The following is a 25759-nucleotide window of genomic DNA, read 5'->3' as shown; positions in this document are numbered from 1 at the left end:
CCTCTTCCATCCCACCCCAGCCCGTGGGAGCAGAGGGAAGCTGCGGACCAGGATTTTACAGACATTGAAGCCTTTTTGGGGACGCCAGCCCTGAGCAAAGCCACTGCCATCCCCCCTGCCTCACAGGGGAGGTCAATGGGGAGGATGGAGCTCCAGGCTGGTGCGACCCAGCAGACAGGAGCCGGGTGGGCACGCAGCCCCTGGTGCCACCTCGAAAAACCTCTTGCTTTGGGCGACCTGGGCTAGTGGAGGGTGTCCCTGCCCATGGCAGGGGGTGGGTGGGACTGGATGGGCTTTGAGGTCCCTTCCAACCCAAACCGTTCCATCATTCCAGGTTTGGAGTTACTCTGATCAATCATTCAGCCATAAAAGTTCTCTCCCTGTGCTCACTCAGCAAAGGAGGGAACAGCCAGGACAATAATTTCTTTCTCTTGGTGGCACAAGAGCCATCCCTGTTTGAGCCTTTCAGGGTAATGTTGGAGGGAGGAGGCACCCCTGTACAGTCCTGCTGCTCTCATTTTCTTCATGGCATGGGACAGATTCACCCCAAAAATATTTTTAGGCAATGGGCAAATGAGTTTGTGTGGTTTTGGGGAAGACTCAGGTCTTCGGCCACCAGCACCACCCTAAAATACCCATTCCAGCATTTCCAGCCACTTGAATTGATTCTCTCCTAGTTCCAGGGAAACACTCCCCCCCCAGCCCAGCATTTGTCTAAAGTACTTTTCCCCCCATAGGCTTTTGCTTCTAGAAGAAAATGCTATGATTTAAACGCTACGATTTTAGAGAATTAGGAAAATAAAACGAGCTACTCCAAACATAAAACCCGGATGTTTCAATCCCATCCCCGTGCTGCGACACAGCTCTCCTCCTCCTGCTCCCAGCTCAGGAGGGTGGTGAGGAGCTGTGACCCATGTCCGGAGAGACTAAAATTGCCCCTGAAGTACCCGACGGCAGAGCCATCCCTCCTTTTTCTTTTTGCACCATCCCACGCTGCAGAAAGAGGCGATTTCAAGCACTTGGAGAACACTTGAGTTGTTCAGACGCTTGGCTTGAGAATTTAACCCATCTTCTGGAGCGGGACAAGGGAAAGCAAATAGTTTTGATTTTATTTCAAGTCGAATCTCCAGCAGTGAACACGTGGTGCACCAGGCGTGGTCTGCAGAGACCTGTACAGCTCATGCTATGGAATCGGCCCAGCATCAGCAAGTTAGCGAGAAAAGCTGGGGAATTTCTGTTGGGAAAGCATCCCAGCTACGAACCCTGCCCTCCTCCTGCAGGCATGAGTTAATTAGGGCTAATTCGCAAGCAGACAACACAAAACGAACAACTCTCGATCACGCACGGGAAAACGAGCTGCTCCGGGGGCGGGCGGACAAAACCTTCCTGCTGTGAAACATTTGCGTTCAGGGCCTGGGAAACTGAAGAGCGACAGAAACACATCAAGAACCAGATGAAAGAAAAAGCAGGGCGCCTCACAGTGTCCTGTCCGATGCACCCCTAGGTGGAGAGCCCCACCCCAATGCTGGGGACCCTGAGACTTTTGGGGAGCTCCTCAGGGTGGGGGACTGAGCTCAGCTGCATGACCACCCCCCACCTTTGGGCATCTTCCTGACGAATCTTGCCTCATCCTCCCACCGAGCCCTGGCTCTTGCGCGGGGAGCACAGCGGTGGTGAACAACTTGTCGCTCCCAAGTGCCAAGGGCCTGCCCAAGTCGCAGCTGGAGCAGGAGCTTAAAGCTGTGACTTGTGCTCAGATATTGGGGCCCTGGAGCAAGAATTTGAGCAAAAGTCATTTCATCCTCAACACATCCCTGGCACAGCAGCGCACGGCTGTAGGAACCCACTGCCGGTGAAAGCGAGATGCTGATGGCTCAACAGCGGGTACCTGGCACAAGGCTTTTGGAGATAAGGAAGACATTGAGATTAGCAGATGTCGTATCGAGCAGCTGTGATGCAAACGGCTCTTTTAGGATTCAATATCTGCTACAGAGTGGAACTGGGGTATGAAGCCACAATATGGTAATTTGGGGCAATAAATTCAGCTACGTGCTAAATAGAGCGATTCAACTCACCGCTGTCAAACCACCCGTTTACTCCAGGGATAATGATCGCCTCCTGGGCAATAAACCGGAGAAGGCAGAAGCCGGCGCTGGAAGGGGCCAGTACGAGTCTCTGCGCTGCTAAAGACAGGCCAGGAAAAAGACCTCGACCCCAGTGCTCAGGAGATGCAACTTTCTCACCGCCACCCACACCGCTGCCTTCTGTTCCCTTCGTTAGAAAATAACGGCAGCACCTTTGGTAAATGCTTATCAGGCATCTGTGAGAGTACGAACCACAGTGTGCCACTCTCATGCCAGTCCCCAGCACGGAGGGTGAGCTTCATCCGTAAACGTGCTGTTCTTTTAAGGAAAAAACAACATGTGGTGGGAGACTTTGGAGGAAAATAGAGATTTCGCCATTTCCCTCTGCCAGATAACTCCGGTTACCTAGGAACAGACACACTTCTCTAATGCGGCCAGTTCTTCTCATCAAGCACAGGATGAGCATTTATTGTCTTGTGATCAGGAGAAAAAACACAAACAAAAAACCAGAGCTCCACGAGTGACATGAAACATCGCACACATACACGCCACGTGATGCCGAACAAAACCGGGAGCCAGGTCCAGGTTAATGGTGTTAAGAAGTCTTAGAAATCTAATGTAAACATTTAAAAACATAGAAGTCCAAAAAAACAAGCCGCGGTAGTTCAGGCAGCGCGTTGAGTCAACTTTCTGGAATTACGGTTACTGGCATCAAAGAGGATGGAGGGGGAATGCGAGATGGCAGATCCCACCCAGAGGCTCGTTTATGCTCTGCAGAGATCTCAGGCAGTGTACGCTAACGGGGCGCGATTTTGGTGTCTGGCTCCAAGCATTTTGGTGGGCAGGCTCCTAAGTACCCCCTCTCCTTGCACCAAGCATTTTCAACATGACTGAATGTGGATGCTTCAAAACAGCCCCCAGATTATCCAAGGGGAAAAAGAAAGAAAAAAAAGAGAAGCAGGATACAGAGTCCCTGGCAAGGGATCTCCAACCTGACACAATAAAAAAGGACAGACACCAATCACTTTTGAAAAATTTTGGCAAGAGGCTGAGGATGGCGAGGGGCAGGGGCGGAGGGAGCGTGGTACATGGGTGCACCATGTTCTGGCTTCCAAGTACGGCAAACCTCGCATTCGGGCCCGCTAACCTCCCCTCACTCCCCTGTAGTGCAATCGTATTTCCAGGGAGTTAATCAACAGGTTGTTCTTTTATCACTCTAATGGCAAGCGACAAAGAACACTTAAAATTACGCTTGACACAAGACAAAGGCACCTAAAAGCTTGACAACGCAATCAGGTCGTGTTCTGTTAAGAAGGCTTCAAGCGTTCGTACTTACAAGCACACTGCACACTCGCAAGAACAAAAAAAAAAAAACCAACAACCCCTTGTGTTCGGAGCACGCTAAACATCCCAGACCCAGCAAAAGGCTGGTTCTGCAGCAGGGCGCCAGTGTTGCTTGTAAACGGAAATTCATGGAAGCTCTGCCCTCTGATTCGTGTTTGCTTTCGCTTTGGCCCTAGTAACAAAGGTGTCATGCAGACTCCAAGCTGTACTTCACTTAGTATTTACAGTATGACACAGGAACAGTTAATAGAGCAAATGGGAAGTTCTGTAGGGGCGATGCAGAAGGAAGAGTTCTCCTTCGTGAACTAATATTTTATTAGATAAGGCACATGTAGAGACAGTTTTCAAAAGTTGCAAATCAATTCCACCTAGCTAGGACAACCTCCCTGTCCCTTTCCAGGAGCCAGTTTTGTCTTCCAGTTACTCAGTGTGAATTTGGAGTGACTCCGCTTACACCGTAGCACCTCTGGCGTCCCATCCGGGGCCCCAGCCAGGCAGGCTCCGGGTCTGACCCACGGGGTGCCTGACGCCTCCCAAGTCTCTGCAATGGAGCACTCTGTCCTTCACCGGATCGTCGGCTAAAACTTTCAGAGCCAAAGACTTTGAACACTTACGCCCTATAAAAATATTGGGAACCGACCTCCCAGTTTTAAAAAAAAAAAAAAAAAAATCACAGCAGGCTGTTGAGGGAGAAGAAAAAACTGCAGCCTTTGCTGTAGGACACAGGGGAATCGGATGGCTCAGGCTACAGGAGTCCTGATGTGCATGCACAGAATGGAGATGAACGACAAGACGGATGCAAGCTCCCAGGGAAAACGATCCCTCCCAACAGCTTTATCCTCTCTTTAGAGATTCTTGCAGTTCTCCAAGAATCAGCTCTCTCCCTGCTTGTACCTGGAGGGAAAGTGCTTCTGGCTACACAGACACAGACCAGGTCTGCACAGCTAACCTCGGTTAAGAGGACTAACAAGCTTTCCTGGGTCTACCAGACCCCACTGCATAATGTTTGAATTTCAGCTGCATCTGTAGAAGGCAGAATTAAAACCATTCATCATAATAGAATTATTCCCAAACCACACCAGGGCCCCAGCACTGAGATCAATAGTTATCTTGCATCCGGCTACTGGCTGGGAGCCCAGAAAAGAGGGTGTCCCAGCAGGGCAAGGTATGTCCCATGGGGCATTTCTTGGGTCAGCACGCAACCTGGATGCCACATAAGGAATTAGATGGACAGAGATCTCGTGCTGTCTACCTGTAACAGGGTGAACAGCACCCAGGTAGCCCAGTCCAAAGCCCGATGTCAGCCAGTGGGCTTTGAATCAGGCTTTTAGCGAGCAATCATTAACCAAATGAGATGACTCTGTACCTTTGAAGCACACAGATCTGGCAAAAACTTTTGGCAGCAGGGAAAGCAAGACTTCTAGCATAACAATAGCCCTAGCCAGGCAAACAAGGACTCTTGTGGACTTCACATCTGAACAACACTCACCCACAGCAAGCACCATTATCTAAAGGATTCTCCACCAGAGAGCATAGCAAATGAGGTTGTAGGTTTTAAAAATACCTTCAATATCACTAGTACCAAATAATTTAGGTGTTGCATTTCCCTTAGAGTGAAAAATTCCAGATTATTCATCCAGGAGAGTAAACACCAGTTGCTACTAATGCTCTGATTGCGTTTGTTACAATTACGGATGACTTGGCGGTGTGCTGTGCACGTGATGAAAACTAAGCAGGGAGGCAGGAGAAGGAGCAGTCGTGGTAGTGTTCACCATCGTGGGGAAGTCGGCCTTCTTCACATCTGGTCACGAGGGGATTCCCTCAAGCAAGGGCAGTGAATGGTTGGTTCTTCAGTCTGCAACGAGGCAAATACTGGTAACTCAATGCAAACAAACAAACAAACAAAATCTTTCTGATGAGGCCGTGCAGAGCCCCAGAGATGGCAAGGGCTGACAGCACATATCTTCTGCAGTGATGAGGAGACAAAAACTGAAAAAAAAAGGTCCCCAAGATGACTGGGGTGCTTGGGGGGGGAATGCAAATGATCTTTTCACATAACAATAATAAAAAGACCAAAAAGAAGAGAATCCAGGCAGTTTGCAGCTGTTGCTGCTTAAGGCCATTGGTTTCCAGGGGGATAGTTGGGCACTGTGGGATACTCTGGCAGGCTGTTCCCAGAAAAGTTGCTGTACTGGGCCTCCCTGCTGGGGGGATTCCTCCACGTGCCGCTGTTCCACTCGTCCTGAGCTTTCTGAAAGCTTCCACCAGCCCCTCGGTAGATTTTATGTACCTAATGGATGAAAGAGAGAAGAAGAGGAAAGTCTGCAACAGGTACCCACACCTCTTCCTCAGAAGAGCTACAGTCACTTAGGTACTGTAGCGTGTATTTGTTGCTCGCTCTGTAAAGAGGTCTATTTCCAAGGAACAAAAGCACTAAAAATGTGACAATGCAGTGAACAGAGGTGCAAATAGATAATACCAACCCAAGACTTGAACCTGTTTCAGCCACATGCCTGGGATTCAGGCTGGGGATCCCGCAGCAAGGCGGCCAACCCAGCCCAGCGGGCTGACACCTCTCTAAAGCTGACACTGCTGCTTCAGCGGGGCTTCTGCCATCAGTCTACCGAAGCTTTCTGGACAGTCCTACCTCCAAATCATTCTTCCTGCAGAGAACCAAGGACCGCTTCCCATCCTACCACCCAGTCCCCGCTGCAGGCCATCTCGAGATGCTTCACCTTTACCATCAATGACCATCCCAACGAGCAATGAAGCTTGCTTTGAGTGACATAAAGGAACATCGCCACGTGAAATGGTGACAACACCCAGCCCCAGCTGTCTTGTGTTATCTGGATTTGTCCTCTGGATACTCAGAGAGACACCAACTGACTACGCTATAAAACCTTTAAAAGTGGTGATGGCTTACAGAGGCTGCTGAGCTGCCTGTTCACATTATTGCGATACAAAGTGCGGATACTCCAAGTCACAGAGATGTCTGAAGCACCTACCCTTAAAATGCAGATGAGCATTGCGACCGCTGACATTGTAAACATAATGGCAGGAAACAGCATGAACACGGCAGCTGCAACATTGGTGCTAAAGAAAGTAATGGCTGCCAACCATCCGCTGGAAGAAACAGAAAGAAAGAAACAATATCATTATAGCTGTCTTTTTTAAGTGTCCTTATTATCAGAAGAACTGTTTACTCATACCCAGAAATTACAAAGCAGCTTTAAAGCTCTTGAAAATAAAAAGAACAATGGAGAAAATGGAGAGAATTAAACGCAGCTCAGGCAGGTATTTCCCCAAGATCTCAAATCTCGCTTGCCAGCATCCCTCACTAATTCAGTCTCAGATCGTTAGGGGACAGCCAGCTGCACAGACTTTGGGAAGAAAAGATTTATTCCCAAGGTGCTTTTGGTTGTACATCTAGAGACCAGACCTGGGAACAGGGAACACGAGAGTCCTTCGATTTACGCTGCATCTCTATTCCTTTGATGGCAACAACCAGGTAGGGCAACTGGAGAGCATCAGCAGCTAAGAAAACAAAATGTATATGGCGTGCTAGGACTTTCTATTATTTGTAATTTAAGCAGGAATTGCTCTCAAGTCTCTGGAGATAGAAAGTTAAAATGCCAAACAATTATAACATAACCAGGGACAGACACTAAAATGTCTCATTTATTTTAGGACAACTCTCACAATACTTGCTCTATAGGCCAACAGTGAGTCATCATGCACAGCTCACCATGTGCTGCGAATAATTTGAGGGCAGTGGTAAGAGAGGACCAGATGAATCTTGAAATTGGCTGGTTAAATGGCAAAAAGAAATGGACATTGTAGGAAGGTGCTAAAAAGAACAAGCAGGTGAAGATAGCCGATTTCTGCCAATACAGCAATGAAAACAGAATTGTGTACTCCAAGAGCAGAAATAATTACACCACAGAGGAAAACAGAAAGCTTCTTCCGCTCCACCCTGGGCAGACTCCCACCAGTTTCTCAAAAGTTCATGGAAAGAGCCCGTAGCCTGAAACTCTCAGGCCTGGGAGCCGAGCGCTCAGCTGTAAGACTGTAGGAGCATCCTGCTTACCAAGCTCCCCATCCAGAGAAACCAATCGCCTGCAGGATCGCGAGAATAAACTGTGCACCAAAGATGAAGAAAAAGGCCATAAAATTAAACGAGCTGTCCGACCTGTGAAGGAAGAGAGAAGTTAGGGGGAGACTGGCACCTCACATTGCTTCACACTGACGTCTGACCCCATCACGTATGAACCCTGGAATGCGGTATCTCAGAAGAGATCCCTCTACAGCTATGTACTTTGAAGGCTACTCCTCTTTCCCTGGCAGTGAAAGCACGCAGACCCATGAATCATCAGCGCCTAATCTCTTCCAATAAGCCTGGCTCCGACAATTGCTCTACCAAAGTAATTGCATATATGATGACACATGAGGAGAGGCAGTCTCCTGCAGAACAGAGAGTGCCTGAATCATTTCTCTGACCAAACATCTGAAGGCAGCACAGCCTGAGACCTGCGCAGCTCAGCCATTGGCAAGTAGGCACAAGGGGGCCTGAACGCTGGCAGGCATACGCTAAAAGTGATCATTGAGCACACGAATCCCGGCTGGGAATGTCTCAGTGGCTGCTCGTCATCACACTTACATGCCCACAGTTAATAATCCAGCACTGGGACATGATAGGAGGAAAAGCAGCCACAAGAAAAGCAGGTGGTACCCTGTCCGGGGAAATGCAGAAGCACGCATTCACATCTTCGTGGGCTCCACATCTCTGGGATGTGGTTGGGAGGGTCCTGAATACGTGAGGTCCTTTAATTTACGTAGGTATAATAGACTGCATGAATATGATCCCAAACAAAAGAAGGCTGTCCGGGTACGTTCACAGTCTCTCCCTCACGGCTGCAGTGGGGCACAGCACTGCCTTGCCCGAGTTTTGGCTCTGCCGCAGAACCGCAGCAGAACACCTTCATCCCATTAAACCAGCTACATCAATGAGCCAGCCTTTCACTATAAGCCCTAAAACTCTCCAAACTATCATTTTTAATGATACAAATGATTCCCATTCTCTCAGGAACTCAAAGGGCCCATGATTTACCGAACAGTTTAACAAAAAACACGTCAGCTGTTTATAAGGCAGCTTGGTGCAAGGGGGAGTTTACAAAAGAGCTCCAGTCATTCCCAGCTCCTGCTCAAACCCTGAACGTATTTCAGTGTTTATTATTTAAATTATTATTACTTTAACATTCATTACTATTATAATTCTAGCCCCTAATGCCTAAAGAGGAGATGAGGGAGCAGGACTCCAGGCTCTAGAGAGGTCAGCGCAGAGGACAAGTCTGAGACAAGTGGAAAAGCCCCCAGCCAGACCCCTGCTGCTCTGAGCCGCCTGCATTGGTGCGGTTATCTTCCGTCTTTGACAAGATGGCCACAGAGATGCTGTGAAAGAAATTTGCCATCCCTGAGTATCCTCCAGATCTCCCCCCATTCAAATATCACCTCAGAGGACAGCAATGTGAAATAAATACTTTAAACATGGACTGATCACAGTAGTGCCTATCATAATCCAATTAACAAGGATTAGGCTCGAGGCTGAGCCTTCAGACTCTTGCAACTACGACCTGAAAGGGCTGGAGGAGTCTTCATTTGAAAGGATCTGTGGGAATTAGTGAGGATACACAGAAAAGGTGATTTCTGATCCAGCTTTCTGGTGCAGATTTGCAACAGCTTTGCCCTAGCGCCAAAGCTCTGCAGCTAATTTAATTTTGGATGCAGATGTATGACGAAGGTTTTACGAAAGCATTCTCGCAGTACATGATGCCAATACTGAAGGGTTGCCTCTTCCCAGAACAAGCATAGCAAGTGGGTCTGACCTCGCTTTCTTAAATCACGACTAGCTGCGATCCCACAAGAAACAGCGCTGCCCCACTGCTGTATTTTTCAAGACTCTTCTACAACTGATGTCAAAGTCAACGATTTCTGGGCTTGCCAGTCTGTCCCTAGGGCTTATTCTTTTTTTAACTGTAGAAGTCTTTACACAGAGTAACCTCAGGGACCTTTCAGTATTCAGTTGCATAAACACATACAAACAACATTAAAGAAATAATTAGAAACGTTCCTTGTGAAGCCCAGAGGAGGAGGAGTAATTTTTCCCAGACTTCAGAATGGAAACTGCTCTTTGAACAGGGCTCTACCCGGCACTCAGAGCCCTCGAGCTTCTGAACTAGGGATGGGGACAAAACCCCAGCCCCAGAGGGCAAGAGTTCAGAGCCGGTATTTTCATGTCTTTTAAAACTTTCCTATGAATCCAAGCCAGTGGCCTTCCGTTTCCATCAGAAATAATTCTCCCCTGTACTCCATGATATTTTAAGTACCTCCAGTGCGTTAACTGCCCAGTGCTGTTAGTATACAGAGCATAAATTCAGAAGAGCATTTAAGCAACTAATTTAGAATGTGCTAAATAGATAGGACCCAACCTGCCAACTCCCATTTCTATCAGCTGCTTTTGCTGTTATCTAAACCAACTCATCACAGAATCTGGTGAATAATCAAAATCCAGAGTATTCTTGTAACGGGGAACCAGAATAGAGTCCAAATCCCTGAGTGGTCTGTGGGGTCTGCTGGTGACCCGCAGTGTGACATTGCACGGGTCCTTCCCCTCGTCTGTGTCTTCTCTCCCTGCATCAGGCTGGAAAATGCTCAGGACCTTCACAGCTCCGACAAGCATTATGCATTAATGTCTGAATAATGCCTCGTGATCCACAGCAACCATGAGCAAATGCAAATGATTATTAATTAAAGTGAAAATGTAGGATGGCTTTAAATATTTGTGGAGTTTCAGAAGGACTTGCTCTGGGGAACTGCTTTTATCTAGAAAGCAAAGCAGCCAAGCTCTCAAGTATCTAGAGGCAAAAACCAGAAGAGTTCTCAAAAACTAATAACTTAATAGTCTTCCATCAAAATAAGCCTCAATGAAGCTTTACCAAATTAGTATCTATCTTAACGCTATACTGATATGAGGGTGCTGCTAAGCTTGAGATATTTAAGTAAAATATGGATTTCATCCTCATGGAAGTGGCAAACTACTCACTGCTGCTGCCATCCAATCCTAGGCAGGTGACCCTCAGTCCTACATGTAGTATTTAAAACCAGCCACATTCTTCTTCGTTTCAAAAGTAAACAAGACATTCAGCCATCAAGTCCTTAATCTTTATCCCAGACAGACAGATCTCCACAGGGACACTCCCCAGTAACAACACATCTCTCTCCCAAAGGAAACAGAAACAAAACTGCCTCATGGGTTTCTACTTACCGAAAGGCTTTGTACGCAGGTCGGAACCAGCAGACGTAGCCGCAGGGACTGAAGAGGATAAGCCAGAGAATGGCCAAACCAAAATTGACCCCATAGCCTCCTCCGATCCACCATGCTAGGCACGCAATTATATTCACTACCAGTGTGATGCAGTAAACTGTAAAGAGGGCAGAGGAAAGAACATGAGGCTGTGCAGTTCCACGTCTTCACGCAAAAAAGAAGCAACAGGAAGGGTTCATGCCGCAGTGGGAAACTCAGTTAATAAAGCCCAATAACGCAGCTGGTCCAAGCGAGTCGCAGGTTCCTGTGTGACCCCAGGAGCCAGCAGCACAGACACATCCATCTCCAGAGGCAGTGCTGCAGCAGAGGGTGAGGAACCTCTTCTGGGATCTGCCAAAGGATGGAGAGCTGGGTAGCGACCGGTGTAACCAATACAAGACTCAGGCCAGTATTATTATGAATTATGAGCAAGGTTCAACTCCCATTTGTAGCAAAACCCCTTTGAGAGGAGAGCAGTGTAAAACACTGCCCTGCACCCAGCCTCAATATGACTTTGGTCTCTGTGTTTTCTGAGGCTGCCTCAGGAGCTGTTACAGAGCCAGCACAGTGCCTCGTGGGCTTGGTCTCTGCTTCCCAGGGCCTCTGAGGAAGCCTGGAAGTTCGCTTCAGGGCTTGTAAGTGCTGCCTTGAGCAAGGGGATAAGCAAACTCCAATCGGGCTGAGAACACAGGGCCACAGGGGTGGCTTAAAGGCCCTTTCACATCCCTGTTCCTGCCACTCTGATAAAAAGGAACAGTTGACAACGGTCCCCAGAGCGCACCAGTGCTGCACTAAGTAGATGTGCATGAAGTGACGCTGCTCCCCTCTTTCCCTGAAGGTCAACATCACCACAAAGCAGGGCTGCACATTTCCTAGCATTCTCAGGCTGAGCTCAGCCCCCATGCCAGGGGCTCCCCACTTTCCTCCCCGTGCTCCCCTCAGTACTCCAGGAACTCCCTGCAGCTGTCCCTGCATCCCCCCAGACTCTGCTGGCATTGAAGACGCTTAGCCCAATTACAAGCTCATATTTTGGAAGACAGGTAGTAACTTAAAAAAAAATTTTGCAGCAACCTGCATCAATTAGCACAGATAAAGAGAAATGAGAAGGTAGAGGGCCCAAACACAAAAGACCCTTGGGTACCACCTGGTGATGAGCTCACAGTAACGCTTTAGACCCTGGTCTCATTTATACAGGCAAAATTAAATCTCTATCCACGGTAAGCGAACATGCTCTGCACATTCCTTGCTTCACTACATGCAGCGGCTCTGCAGCACGCCTGCACATCACTGGCTTGTCCTCCAAGGCTGGTCTGGCCTCTCCTCCCAACAACTCTTCTCTTTCCTCCTCTTGGCACAGACTCATCTGCCTTCATGCAGCCCAGGGCCTGCTAAACAACTACAAATTTGTGTGGTTCTAGAATAATATTGACAACACGTTCGGGAGAATCTAGCGTGGAAAGCGTCTGGACCCAGCTGCTTCTTCTTATGTACATGAGGGTTAAAATAAAACATTGTTTTACTACAAAGAAAATTTCTTCTGACTGGTTAACAGCAAGGCTTTATATGCAATGGTTTGGATGTATCTTAATATTGGTGCGAAGAAAGAATTTTAATTATTTAAATTTCATTTATACAGTAATTAGCTGTACTTCTCCAAATTTTTATTTTTGGAAGTCATTTATTTTCTGAAAGTTGCTTAAAAAAACCCCACCACCAAGCCAAGAGCACCTATAAAGTTTTAAGGAACTTCTGGTTCTCCCTGCACCTCAGGTAGGAGTTTGTTCTCCAGTAGTGGGAGCTCTGGTACAGGTTTCCCCAAATCACCAGCCACCTTAATAAAATATTCACATCCAATTAAAGTAATGAGCGTTCAACCTTCTAGCGACGACTTTTGTATTTCTATTTTTAACATCAGCTTTTTCTTGTTTACTGCCTTCCCTCCAGATGTATCCCTGTCTCCATCCCATCCCAAAAAATTGGGGACACCCTAAAAGAAAGCGTGCTGCAGATGGAAATTTAAAACTCCTGGAGAAAATGCCAGGTCTCCTCAGCTATGCTAGATGAGTTGCCCAAATGGCTGGCACCTTTCCAGCCTGCCATTGACTTGAATGAGAGACGCTTTGTTTAGGAAGAGTCGCAGACAAAGGCAGCTTTACAGCATGCAACATTTAACCAGTTAGTCTGAAGGGACAAGCAGTTTCTTCAGGCAAGAAAATTACAGAGCTCATTTCAGCATCTCTAAATAACGAAAGAACAATGGAGTGATAGATTATGCTATTATTTATGCACACAAATCTCTCTCATACACACATCCTATGCATCTGGAGTAAAAGCCATGCCACCAAATGCATATCTGGCAGAAAACAAGCTTTCCTTCAGTGAGAAGGGTAAATAGGATGACAAGCTGTGTTGGGTTTGCGTGGCAGGGTTTTGGTAGCGGGGGGGCTACAGGGGTGGCTTCTGTGAGAAGCTGCTAGAAGCTCCCCCTGTGTCTGATAGAGCCAATGCCAGCCGGCTCCAAGACGGGCCCACCGCTGGCCAAGGCCAAGCCAATCAGCACCTCTGTGATAACATATTTAAGAAGTAGAAAAACACTTAGAGAGAGAGAGCTTTTGCAGCCGGAGAGAGGAGTGAGAAGATGTAAGAAACTCTGCAGACACCAAGGTCAGTGCAGAAGGAGGGGGAGGAGGAGCTCCAGGCGCCGGAGCAGAGATCCCCCTGCAGCCCGTGGTGAAGGCCATGGTGAAGCAGGCTGTCCCCCTGCAGCCCATGGAGGAAGGATGAGGGGGTGTAGCGATTCCACCTGCAGCCCGTGGAGGACCCCACGCCGGAGCAGGTGGAGGCACCTGAAGGAGGCTGCGGCCCGTGGGAAGCCCACGCTGGAGCAAGTTCCTGGCCGGACCGGTGGACCCGTGAAGAGGGGAGCCCACGCCAGGGCAGGTTTGCTGGCAGGACTTGTGACCCCGTGGGGGACCCCACGCTGGAGCAGTTTGCTCCTGAAGGTCTGCACCCCGTGAGAGGGACTCCATGCTGGAGCAGGGGAACGATGAGAGGAGTCCTCCCCCTGAGGATGAAGAAGCGGCAGAAACACCGTGAGATGAACTGACCGTAACCCCCATTCCCCGTCCCCCTGTGCCGCTGAGGGGGGGAAGGTTGAAGCCAGGAGTGAAGTTGAGCCCGGGAAGATGGGAGGGGTGGGGGGAAGTGTTTTAAGAGTTGATTTTATTTTCTCATTCCTCTACTCTGTTTTTGCCTAGTAATAAATTAGATGAATTCCCTCTCTAAGTTTGGTCTGTTTTGCTCATGACAACAATTAGTGAGTGATCTCTCCCTGTCCTTATCTCGACCTGCAAGCATTTCGTTATGCCTTTTCTCCCCTGTTTAGTGAATGAGGGGAGTGAGAGAGCGGCTCTGGTGGGCACCTGGCCCCAGTCAGGCTCAACCCACCACAGTCTTTTTGGCGCCCGAACAGGGACTTGAGAAAATCGAGATAAGGACAGTAATTGGAAGAGGTAACGAGCAAAACATTGACTGAACGCAGATTGAGAGTGAAATAGCGGTGAAGGGACGAGAGGTGGATTCTGTGTGTATTGTCTACTCTTGTTTAGTGTTGTGATAGTGTTGCTTTGATTCTGGTGGGGGGAATTCTTTTTTCTTTTTCCTTGTAGATGTGATTTGTGTGTGTGTAGTTTTTCTGTTGAATGTATGTTTTAATAATTCTTAAATATGTGATTCACAGAGGCGAGGGGTGGAATGTGTTGGGTTTGCGTGGCAGGGTTTTGGTAGCGGGGGGGGCTACAGGGGTGGCTTCTGTGAGAAGCTGCTAGAAGCTCCCCCTGTGTCTGATAGAGCCAATGCCAGCCGGCTCCAAGACGGGCCCACCGCTGGCCAAGGCCAAGCCAATCAGCACCTCTGTGATAACATATTTAAGAAGTAGAAAAACACTTAGAGAGAGAGAGCTTTTGCAGCCGGAGAGAGGAGTGAGAAGATGTAAGAAACTCTGCAGACACCAAGGTCAGTGCAGAAGGAGGGGGAGGAGGAGCTCCAGGCGCCGGAGCAGAGATCCCCCTGCAGCCCGTGGTGAAGGCCATGGTGAAGCAGGCTGTCCCCCTGCAGCCCATGGAGGAAGGATGAGGGGGTGTAGCGATTCCACCTGCAGCCCGTGGAGGACCCCACGCCGGAGCAGGTGGAGGCACCTGAAGGAGGCTGCGGCCCGTGGGAAGCCCACGCTGGAGCAAGTTCCTGGCCGGACCGGTGGACCCGTGAAGAGGGGAGCCCACGCCAGGGCAGGTTTGCTGGCAGGACTTGTGACCCCGTGGGGGACCCCACGCTGGAGCAGTTTGCTCCTGAAGGTCTGCACCCCGTGAGAGGGACTCCATGCTGGAGCAGGGGAACGATGAGAGGAGTCCTCCCCCTGAGGACGAAGAAGCGGCAGAAACACCGTGAGATGAACTGACCGTAACCCCCATTCCCCGTCCCCCTGTGCCGCTGAGGGGGGGAAGGTTGAAGCCAGGAGTGAAGTTGAGCCCGGGAAGATGGGAGGGGTGGGGGGAAGTGTTTTAAGAGTTGATTTTATTTTCTCATTCCTCTACTCTGTTTTTGCCTAGTAATAAATTAGATGAATTCCCTCTCTAAGTTTGGTCTGTTTTGCTCATGACAACAATTAGTGAGTGATCTCTCCCTGTCCTTATCTCGACCTGCAAGCATTTCGTTATGCCTTTTCTCCCCTGTTTAGTGAATGAGGGGAGTGAGAGAGCGGCTCTGGTGGGCACCTGGCCCCAGTCAGGCTCAACCCACCACACAAGCATTTGGGGAAAAAAAGATAAGCAAGGCAAAAAGATTTTTAATCTTCCAAAGCATTCCCTGTGGTTCTCTAGGCCTGCCACACCATTTTTCATCCGATTTCATTCCTTGGAGAAGAATGGTCAATTTTCATTACTGGCCTTTGAACGGCTAAGCCAGCCAACGCAAGCCAGGAGGTCTGTTCGTACAGAGTATCAGCAAATCACCAGCTGTGACCAAGAGGATCAGCGCCCTTCTCCAGAGGGACAGGGAATATTTTGTGGGTTATGGAGAGCTAAGGAAGCCACAGCGTACGGCTAGAAGACACTGCCTCGACTGGGAAGGGAAATCTGTGGATGGTACAAACAAGGGGGAATTTTAGTCTTCCTATAGCAAGGTGGGGAGACAGGTAGCAAGTAAATGAGCCACATTTATTTTCTTGCCTAAAATTCTCCTATTCATCTTATTTTAGGCGAATTGGGAATTACTTTAAGAGGGCTATATTTGGGAGTAAAACATCATTTGACATTAATAAAGTTATCAAACGTGGTCTGCTTTTTTCCCTCCTCAAATTTACTAATAGACTTTTCTAGCACTGATGCTCTCTACTCTCTTCAACAGCAGCTCTGCGGCAAAGATACAACGCACGGCAGCTTAAAATTTAGGCATAAAGTTATATTACAGTATTCTAAGAGGAATCATTGTTTCTCATGAACTAATTGCAGTCAAAACTTTAAAGCACAAGTCATTGAGATCTATGGTTTTTTACTACACATACATGTTTTCCAAGCACAGGTTTTTTATTCGACTTACAGATCCATACGTGGTAGATTCTCTTCACCAGAGACTGATAATCAATGGGAATTTCATCAGCAAAATTCTGGTAGAAACATGGTTTCAGAGGGATAAACTTGGGGAGCGGCGGGAAGTTATTCACCTTTTCTACAACACAGAACACAGATATTAGCTGAATGCAGAAACATTCTCATATGGCTGAGCAAGTGCAATACCCTCCACGCCCTCCCAATACACACTGTGGACTCCTACGGCGAGGGGACTCGCAACAATCAAAAGAGAAAACCATCACCAACTCTGGCCATTTATGTTACTCACTGCAGCACGTTCATCCTCACCCTGGACACCTAACATTTTGTTCTCCTCCTTCAGCAGTGGACATGACATTTAAACTAGCACATGGAAGGCTTAGAGCAAGGAATAAAGCTGAGCTAATAAGCAACATATGGATTTGATACCTTTACACATCAGCGTAAAGTGGTGTAAAAGGTGCTGCAAGACAAAGAAAAAAAAAAAACCTTAAAATAAGCTCCAGGATGAGGTTCTCCGGGAAGGGAGGAGAGACCAGCAATGTCTGGGGGAAAAGGCTGCACAGAAGTTTTTAGTTAGAACCTCTCAGAAAACCAAAGCAAGAGGAGAGCCTGGCGATTGTCCAGACAAGCAGGTTTACGTTCAGACACAAGCTCTGAGTAGGCGCATGGATCAGGCCTTAGGACCTGTAGTAAATACATTCCTGCGACAGTACAAAAGGGTGCCTTTGGAAAGCATCTCTCAAACTGGAATTTAGTACTCGGATGTCATCCAGTTCAGGGAAGGCAAGTCAGACGTCAGGGATGATTTTGTTGCGACAGGACTCATGACTACGCCCTTTTTTCTTTAAATGTCAAGTTTTTCCTGTGAGGTTAAGCCCCAGGAAAAAAAAAAAAAAGGCAAAAAAAAAGCTTTGCATTCAGACAGAATAAATCAAATGCTGACAAAAGCAGTATGGTGAAGAACAGCTTACCTTGGGAAGAAATTATGTTTTAAAATCAAGTAATTAAATGCCTAAATCCTCTGCGTTTAAGCTGCTGTCAGCTTCTAGACAGATGCAGATTTGTCTGTGTATATATGTGCGCCTGGATGTGCGTTTCTACAAGTTTGGGAATGTTTGCTCTTGTCTTCCAGTGCTGATTAAAGTTTGATTCCAGGGCATTGTGACTAATTGTCTCTAGTCTACTTCAGCCCCAGTAAACAGAATTAAAAACAACCAGAGGAAGAGATGAAGAATGTCCTGGGAAAACCTCCAAATGGCACGGGAGATGAGAGGAAATGTCTGAACAAGAACTGTCAGCACAAGAGTTCCCCTTCTCTTGCCATTATCTCTGTGAGAAGACATTTTGCAGGAGCAGCTTCCTAGCTTCATCTGAAGGTTGGCAGGGAAGAGTCTAAAGCTGTAAGACACGCTTTAGGTAAGAAAAGGCTTTACTCCATGCAAAGGAAAGGTCTATTTTCACACAGAAAATATGGTGAGGATAACACCCACTGCGAGTACATCAGTATTAAATATGGAATGATGTCTGAAGTCACCAGCCCAACTTGACTTTTCAGTAGACTTTTCCTTATCAAAACAAGCATTAAGTCTTCTGCCCCTCCCCACCCATCTCCTCTAAGTGCATTTTACATTAATTCAGATGCCCTCTAAACCTGGTGTTAGTTACTGGATAACACCTACTGCTGACCCCGTCACACGTAGTGCTGACGTCCAACGGCTGCTTTCAAAGTTCACAGGAATTTGGACTTCTTAGCACTAATTTTTTTTGCTATAAACACCTAATGGGTTTTCTCCTGGACAGTCTGCCTCAGCAGCCTACAAAAGGACATAACAAAGGAAAGAAAGGAGGCATAGCTTTTAAAGCTAAAGAGACAGCTCTCTAGGGAAGTCAATAAGACCAAGATTAACCGATTGTAGGTTGGGGTTTTTTTGTTTGGGTTTTTTTTTTTGAGGGATGAGGAAAATTTTGTTCTGTCCCTCTTCAACAGCTGAAGCTGCAGTTAGTTACTTCGATTCTGCTCTCTTCCATTTTCTCTCTCTCCTACAGTACAGACCTGTCAGGGGCAATAGAGCTGCTGCCAGCCTCTAGTGCAGAAGTCCCCAAATGGTGGGGCCAAGACCAGCTCGCCTGCTGGGCATCAGTCACCACAGTTTGTCACTTTTCAAGCTCACAAAATGCTCCAAGTACTTCCACAACTGTTTGCTAGGTACACAGGGATTGGGATTACACCCCTTCTCTGTTGCTGCCCAGCTGCAAGGAGCCAGATGACCACTTTTTCCCACCCAGAGACCCTGTAGTTTTCAATTGTTCTGGGTTACTTCCAAGAACAGACAAAAGAAATTAAATGAAAATATCCTCTTTCACGTCTGACTGCGTACCTCGGAGTGCACAGCATTCCCATCAAAGCTAGGACCAACACATTAGACCAGCAAGCACCACCCCTGCTTTCAGAAACCAAACCATATTACCAATGAACAGCAGCTGCATGCAAGTCCCTGATTTTCTCTTATCTTAAAAAAGCTGGGAGGAATTTCGTTACTAATTTCACTACAAGTAAAATTAAGGCGTATTAACATCAATAGTACAGCTAGGAATGCTGTGGAAAGCTGTTTAGCCTCTGAAAGGAAGGAGTTCTTCTCTTGTACTTTTTTGTGAATAAATTGTATCCTCATAAAACTTCAAACAAGTCACACCTGAGCCTGTATCACTAGAACAGTAACCTCAGCTGACAAATCTACAGTGGATACAGTGCAAAAGTGAACGTGACCAAGGCAAGAAAAGAGAAGTAGCCGAAGAGCTTTAGGGATCACTAAGATCTCAGGAATGGACACGTCACACACCTGTTGCATTACAGCCATCACAGCATAATGAAAAACATTCTCTGAAACCGTTCTTCTCCCTACACTGCCATATTTTGAGGTGCTCTTACCTGCCATTTCGATTAGGAGCGTTCCCTGGCGAAGTTTCAGACAGATAACAACAGATCTACTGGAGAAAGAAAATCAGATCAGCACATGTCACTAACCAGCACCCAAAGAATCTCCTGGAATCAGGAGCACCTCTGCACAGCGTCTGACAGACTGCGAGCCCGGGGTTCCCGTTACAAACCACTTGTCTCCGATTGCCCAAAGTAGTCACGCTGGAACCTTAGAGAAAGGATCGCGATTTCTCCGTGTACATATAAAGCTCCACCTCGTAGCATTTCATTCAGCACAACCTCACTGTCAACCACTTTTAAGGCTTGCATTATCCAGCAGCAAACAAACATGCTCTTAATGGTACTGGCAAAGGCCGAGGATGCGCAGGCAGGCACTGCCAGAACGTGTGTACCTTCCAGCCGCAGCCAGACAACAAGCCGAGACAGACAGGTCTGGGTGGGACCCAGCAAAGCGCATACATCGGAAGAGAAATTTGTACGAGCTCACCAGATTTAATGCTTCATTTAGGTGCTGAGATGATTTGTTGGTTCCTGGCTCTCTGTGGACCTTCCCAACTGCTGGAACAAACATAATCACTGTTAGCTAGGAAGTAAACTGCTGTTCAAAAAAAAGTAAATCAGCTGGTACACAAACCCCAACATCCCTCATTATTTTAATAATTGTGCACAACCCTTCTTAAAATGCAGATTCATTCTTCCTGTTATTGCCATTGAACATGACCACAATTCTGGAAGAATCAAGTCCTGTAAAGTTTACTCAGCATTAGCCCTGTTGCTGATTTTGGCAGAAGCGATCACGCAGATGAAAGCCACAGAGAGGCCCGTGCTGAGCTTTGATTCTAACCCCTTTTTTGCTAAGGATAAAAACACCATGTGCCCCTACCTGCAAATCCCAGAATGGAAACACAGAATACCACAAAATGACCCTCTAAACCAGCACTGCAGGGTCCGACGAGAGTTATCAAGCACGAAGGCAGCATAGACTAAAAACTGCCCCTACAAAAACGCAACAACCACCACATGCTGCTGCCAGCATCGACAGCAACCACAGCGCCGAGGTCAGAATAGCCAAAGCCCTCGGGATTTACGGCAGCTCATTTCCCTCTTCTGCACCTCTGCGCTGTCCTCCTGCGTGCCCTGCGTACAGTCTGGAGGTTGCATAGTTTACACTGGCGCAATTATATTGTTGGGGTTGTATTTATTTTTCTTTTTAATTGAGCTACTCTAGCACAATCCTCGGTGGAGACAACAGCACTCTGATAAGAAGTGGGACCTGTACAGGCAGCTTATTTTTCCTGTATGGAGAGATACGGTTATATACAAGCTTAACTATGTTTACATTGAGGAGAACGTATTATTTTGCCTGTGCCAGTCTAAAGGCTCGTAGTGTCCAACAGGCTTTTTATAACTTATGATTTAGAAATGGAAGCATTTTGGTTTGCCTGTTTTGTTTTGGTTTTGTGGGTTTTTTTAATATGTGAATAGAAAATAAAATATGAAGACAGTTAAGAATACAATTAAAACTTCACCCTACCCACTGGCAGCTGCTCGCAGCTGAGATCCGTAAATTTTGGGGGAAGAACAAATGACACATGAACACCAGTAACTCTAATGCGCTAAGAGAAAAGAATCTTTCACCAAAAGATGAGCAAATAAGTAAGGTCCTTCTGAAGAAGAGGATTATTTAGTTCATGTACTTCAGTGCCAGCTGCAGAGTGATGGGAGGCGTCAGTCTGTCCACTGGAAAAGGGACCAGAAGGAAAGACCGAGGGACACGTTCCTGGCTTGATGGCGGCATCGTGGCCAAACAGCAGTTCTCCTGTGCCCTCCCTTCTCAAGGGGGCAACTGTGGTGCTGTTGAGTGGCTTTAACTCAAATAAATAAATAAAAAGACAGAGAAAGCGGCATTCTGGTGATCCCCTCCCTTCTCATCCTACACAGTTGTTCTCATTTACCTGCTCATTTCCTAATAAATCTCAGCCATGGTTTAATGCTTTGAAGACAGAGTACGTTATCACATAAAGAAGCTATGACAGAAAGTAGTGAATATTCCTCTCTTCAGCAACCTTTGCTTTTATGAGCAATCCCACAGAAGTTCCTGGGACAACAACTGTCATTTCCCCACAGAAAGATGTGTTTTGCCACAGCAAAGCAGCATTAAGAATATTTCTTTCTGCAAAGACAAGCGCGTACGACCAAGTTTTACACTGAATAAAAGGCGTTTCTGAAATGCGTTGACCTTCCACTGGTTCAGTTGCACCAAGACTCCAGCTCTGCTCCCGGGGAAAGGAACCTTTCCCCCACAGACACCTATGGCTGCAAGCTCAAACCTTCCATGGGCATGAAATCAGACTCCAGGATCTAACCCAATGACATTTTTTGTTCAGTGCTCTGAGATATACTTGCACAGGAGTCACTGTTTTCATACCTCCCCAGCTCACCACTTAATTTGGGCAGGATTTCTGCGAGCTCTTAATTGCAGGGTCTCGGGATAACAGGCCTCAGACGTACAGTCAGGGAAAAATCTTGTGGTCTTGTGAATAAAGTGAAGACATTGCTCAGCTTGGATGGCCAGTGGGCTAAAACTCCTTTAGGGGGAAAATTTTCCTGTGCTGCCTAAACATCCTCAAGTTCGGCTCCAGTTGTGAGATCCTGGCATAAGGAAATAAATTCACAGCAAATACAGATAAACAGGTACCTAAACAGGTATCATGCAATACCAATACCATCCAACCACACAGGAATTTGTGCAAGATAACATCACATATAAATAAGCTCTCTATTCACTAACACGTTTTCAGTTTAATTAGGAATAGATCAAAATCAACATCCTGAACTCTACCGCAGCAATTTTTTCGTATATAATCCATTATTTGCGGAGGGAGGAAAAAACCACACACACTAAGGAAACCACAGCGTGAAGTGAACTTCCTTTTTCCACTGTGCTGATCCGCAGTCAATGAATAACTCCAAAGTTTACAGTCGAACGCGCATGACTCACAGGAGCCCACTGGGGACAGTCAGAGCTTTTCTTCACCAGTGTTTCAAAGACAAAAATGCCCTGTGTCATTTTAAGAGGCGACATTTTCCTTTCAAACCAAGACACGTATGCAAGCAGCACTGTTTTTCTAAGTGGACAAGAAAATGATTACTTGGAATGTGGCTTTAGCGTAAAACATATTTCACCATCTCAGGTTAGGAAAATCTTGTGAAGGTTTGGCAGTCTGCTTGAGGTACATTATACGACTGCTCGTATGTTACTATTTAGTCCCCTTGTTTATTCTGCCTATATTAAAGGGTTTTAAAAGTTTCAGTTATTTCTCACTACTTCTTTCTCCAAAAAGAGAGAAGGGTGATAGGGGAAATAAATAAAGGACAGGCCAAAAGAGGAGTGCTGAACTCATTCCTGCTTTGCCATAAACCCACCTGGTAACCTGGGGCAAAGTCCCCTAAGACCAGATTCACAGGACACCGGCTCCTCTTGTGCCATCTGCAGATGTCCCAGCCAAACCCAGAAAAGCCTGACATCCTAAGTTTTCTCCAGTAAAATTCACCAGCTTCTGAAGGAAGATTTAGGATATTTTCTCTACTGCTTTTACACATATTTTCACTCTGATACGATGGCTGTAGCAAGGCTAAAAGCTTCTATGCCGACCTGTACTCAAGGGTTTGATCTACAGTACTTTGCCAAAAGCAAATCGAGGGGCAGGATCCGTAAATAATGGCAACAGCAGAGGAACTTGCCAATGCTCCCTCATAAAACAATGATTTAATGATTAGAGTACAAGTGGAATGAGAAGACCTGGGCACAACACGCATCATCTGAAAGTGGTTCAAGTGAGGGCTAACACCACAGACCAGGTTTTCAGAAGTCACTTTATGCTGCAAGCCAGCAGACACCAGACATTTCAGAGGAGCAAATGGCCTAAAAGCAAGGGCATTCTGCAGGGATCTGGGAGACGGATTTGAAACCACCGGGCTCGGCAAGAAACCAGCACAACCTCCAGTGCTCCTGAGACAAGCGAATACCTTGCTCATACACCTCTCAGTTGCATTTAAAAAAGAAGTGGTGACTCTGGTTTTACGAGAAGAGGCTGGTTTTGAGTCTTGTTCAGATACCCAACTCTTATCAGGAACTTCCCGGAGAGCTCAAGGCAGCAGAGGTCACTCTGCAAGGCACCAAAATGCTTGGCTCAGCTTTATGAACCTAGGCTTTGTATAGCTGATACGGTTTGTATTCGATAGCGTTTCCTCTCCCCACCATGCGCTGCTAGCCCTTGCAGAGCGGGACACTGTCCCTTCAGCAACGCCAGCGCAATGCTTGCAGTGCCACGCTTCAGATTAGATGGGGCGACAAAAGCAGCCAAAAAAGTCATTCCGAAAACCCAGCATGACCAGTGAGAATGGGGAAACTGTTTATGGCAGCACTGCTGCTGCAAAAACACACAGGGAACAAGAAAGTTAGCAAGGGTTAGCCTCCTCCCACCAGTCTGACTGATAGCTACAAGGTACAGGAACTTCTTGGGGACTCCTGGCTGCAGAGGGTATTTTGTTGCCTCCCTCCCCCTTGTCTCCCATCTCCTGGAGCTGGTGAGAAAGCACAATTGGAAGCAATTCCCCTCAGCGCTTTCTCAAGCCTGTTTACACAGCCACATCTACTGCCACAGCAGATGGGCAGAAGCTTGAATTCAGGTACTGTGGAACCCACAGCAGACAAATATTAACTTTGGTACGACATCTTTCTGCAGTAAAGCTCGGCCACACAGGGGCAGAACCGCAGAAGGCTCAAGAGGAAGAGACAAAGCACAGAAGCACGCGTGTTCAGGGCACAAGCCTATTCCACCGCTTGTCACCTACTTGGACTGGCCTCACTGAGAAGACCTGGGCCGCAGAGAGTAGCAACAACATTAGTTGGCCCAGAATAACACTAAATAGCAGATAAATTAATCCATTAATTACTTGCTTAATTTCTAAGCTACTGGGTCAGAGAAGAGTCTCTTGAGCTAGTTAATGCTCACAAAAAGCTGAGACCAGAGAGGGGGAAATAAAATTACAACGTCCACGTTCTATCAAGGGCAATACATGAAAGAGCTGGCACCCAAACCACTCACGTCAAAAAGCTTCACCCTCGCTCCTCACAGTCCCTGGAGGATCCCGTACAGGAACTTCCCCAGCAGGAGCCGTGCAGCGGGGCTGTGCTTGCCCTGCCCCGAACACTGCGGCCTCATCCCCCTGGCCTGCCCTGCCCTGGCAGATGTATCCCGGCCAGCTGGTCCCACAGGGACAAGGCAGAAAGCAGCCGTGAGAGGCAAATCCCCACACGCCCCTCGGGGAGAGGATGGAGAGCGCAGCCGGGACGGGAGCGGTCCCAATACACCCGCCATCGTGCTCCATGGGGGGCACGGCACCCCCTCACCGCCCTCCGCCGGGGCTGCACCGACAGCTGCTCCCGCGGAGCTGACCCCAATCCCTCGCCCCGCCAGGGCTGTCCCCGATTCCGCCCTCACACGCTCCATCCCCCCAGACGTGTCCCCAATACCTCCCCAAGCACAGGCTCCCCGACGGCCGCTGTCCCCGTCACCCCCACGGCAGCTGTCCCCGCTACCCCCACGGCAGCTGCCCCCAGGGCCGCCCCCCCCGTCACCCCCTCTCTGCCGTGTCCCCCCGCGCAGGCCCCCTTACACCCCCAGCGCTGAGGTAGCTCTGTCCGACCCCCCTGGGCCGGGCCCGCCGCACCGCGAGTCCCCGAGGCCGCCCGCGCCCCCTCCGACCCCCAGCTCCCCCCACTCCTCCCCCGAGGCTGTCCCCGCTGGCCCACAGCCCAGACCCGCTGCCTCCCGGCCCAGCCCCGATTCCCCACAGCCGCGGCCCCGGCCCGCCGCTCACCGTGCCCACCTCAAGGCGCAGCGGCCGGAGCCCCGCTCCCCCGAGCCCGCCGCGGGGCGCGCTGGGAAAGGAAGTCCCGCCAATAGCCGCCGCCGCGGCGCTCCCGCCGACGTGGACTACACTTCCCAGCGTGCCCCGCGGCACGCCCCCACCGCTCGTCACGTGAGGGCTCAGCCGGCTGCGGGGCGTGGGCTCAGGCGCGGCTGACTCCGCTACGGCGGCTGAGGGGGACAGAATTGTCGGGGGACGGGCGGGGCTGCGGCCTGGTCCCCGCCCCCGCCGGGGAGGCCTTGCCGCCCCCGGGGTGAGCTTGGCACAGCCCGGTCACCAGGCGGGTGCGTGGGCCGGGCCGGGCCGGGGGGACGTGGGCGGCCCCTGAGAGGTGCGGGAGCCTCAGCGGCGGCGCCGGGCCCCAGGAGAGGCCGCCACAGGCGGGGAGCTGCGGCCGGGAAGGCTCGGCCCGGTGCGGGCCCGGGGCCCTGACCAAGCTGTGCGGGGGGTGCCGCCTGCCCTCTCGGTGTCCGTATCGTTTTCTTTT

At 48.6% G+C, this 25759-nt stretch overlaps 1 protein-coding gene across 13 annotated transcripts; it reads right to left on the bottom strand.

Annotated features, from left to right (window-relative positions):
• Positions 1-2517: 2517 nt before the first annotated feature.
• On the bottom strand, positions 2518-25284 carry SCAMP4 (secretory carrier membrane protein 4). Of its 13 annotated transcripts, XM_054805524.1 has the most exons (10): positions 24447-24823; positions 22762-22895; positions 21764-21987; positions 19823-19893; positions 19327-19385; positions 16384-16512; positions 10750-10906; positions 7516-7617; positions 6434-6551; positions 2518-5718 (listed from the first exon to the last, which is right to left on the bottom strand). In XM_054805524.1, exons 5-10 carry the CDS (start codon positions 19331-19333, stop codon positions 5542-5544), a joined length of 690 nt encoding a protein of 229 aa, XP_054661499.1. In that variant the 5' UTR covers positions 19334-19385; positions 19823-19893; positions 21764-21987; positions 22762-22895; positions 24447-24823; the 3' UTR covers positions 2518-5541. The 13 variants fall into 13 exon arrangements, with proteins under 13 accessions (XP_054661499.1, XP_054661501.1, XP_054661502.1 ...); XM_054805526.1 differs by lacking the exons at positions 22762-22895; positions 24447-24823 and adding an exon at positions 25231-25284 and having other exon boundaries at positions 19327-19382; positions 21777-21987; XM_054805527.1 differs by lacking the exon at positions 22762-22895 and having other exon boundaries at positions 19327-19382; positions 21777-21987.
• Between the last annotated feature and the right edge of the window lie 475 nt (positions 25285-25759).

The sequence above is a fragment of the Grus americana genome, chromosome 28 (genome assembly GCF_028858705.1).
Source record: "Grus americana isolate bGruAme1 chromosome 28, bGruAme1.mat, whole genome shotgun sequence".
Classification (NCBI taxonomy): domain Eukaryota; kingdom Metazoa; phylum Chordata; class Aves; order Gruiformes; family Gruidae; genus Grus; species Grus americana.
The sequence above is the reverse complement of the archived record's forward strand: the minus strand, read 5'-3'. Positions and strand labels throughout refer to the sequence as shown.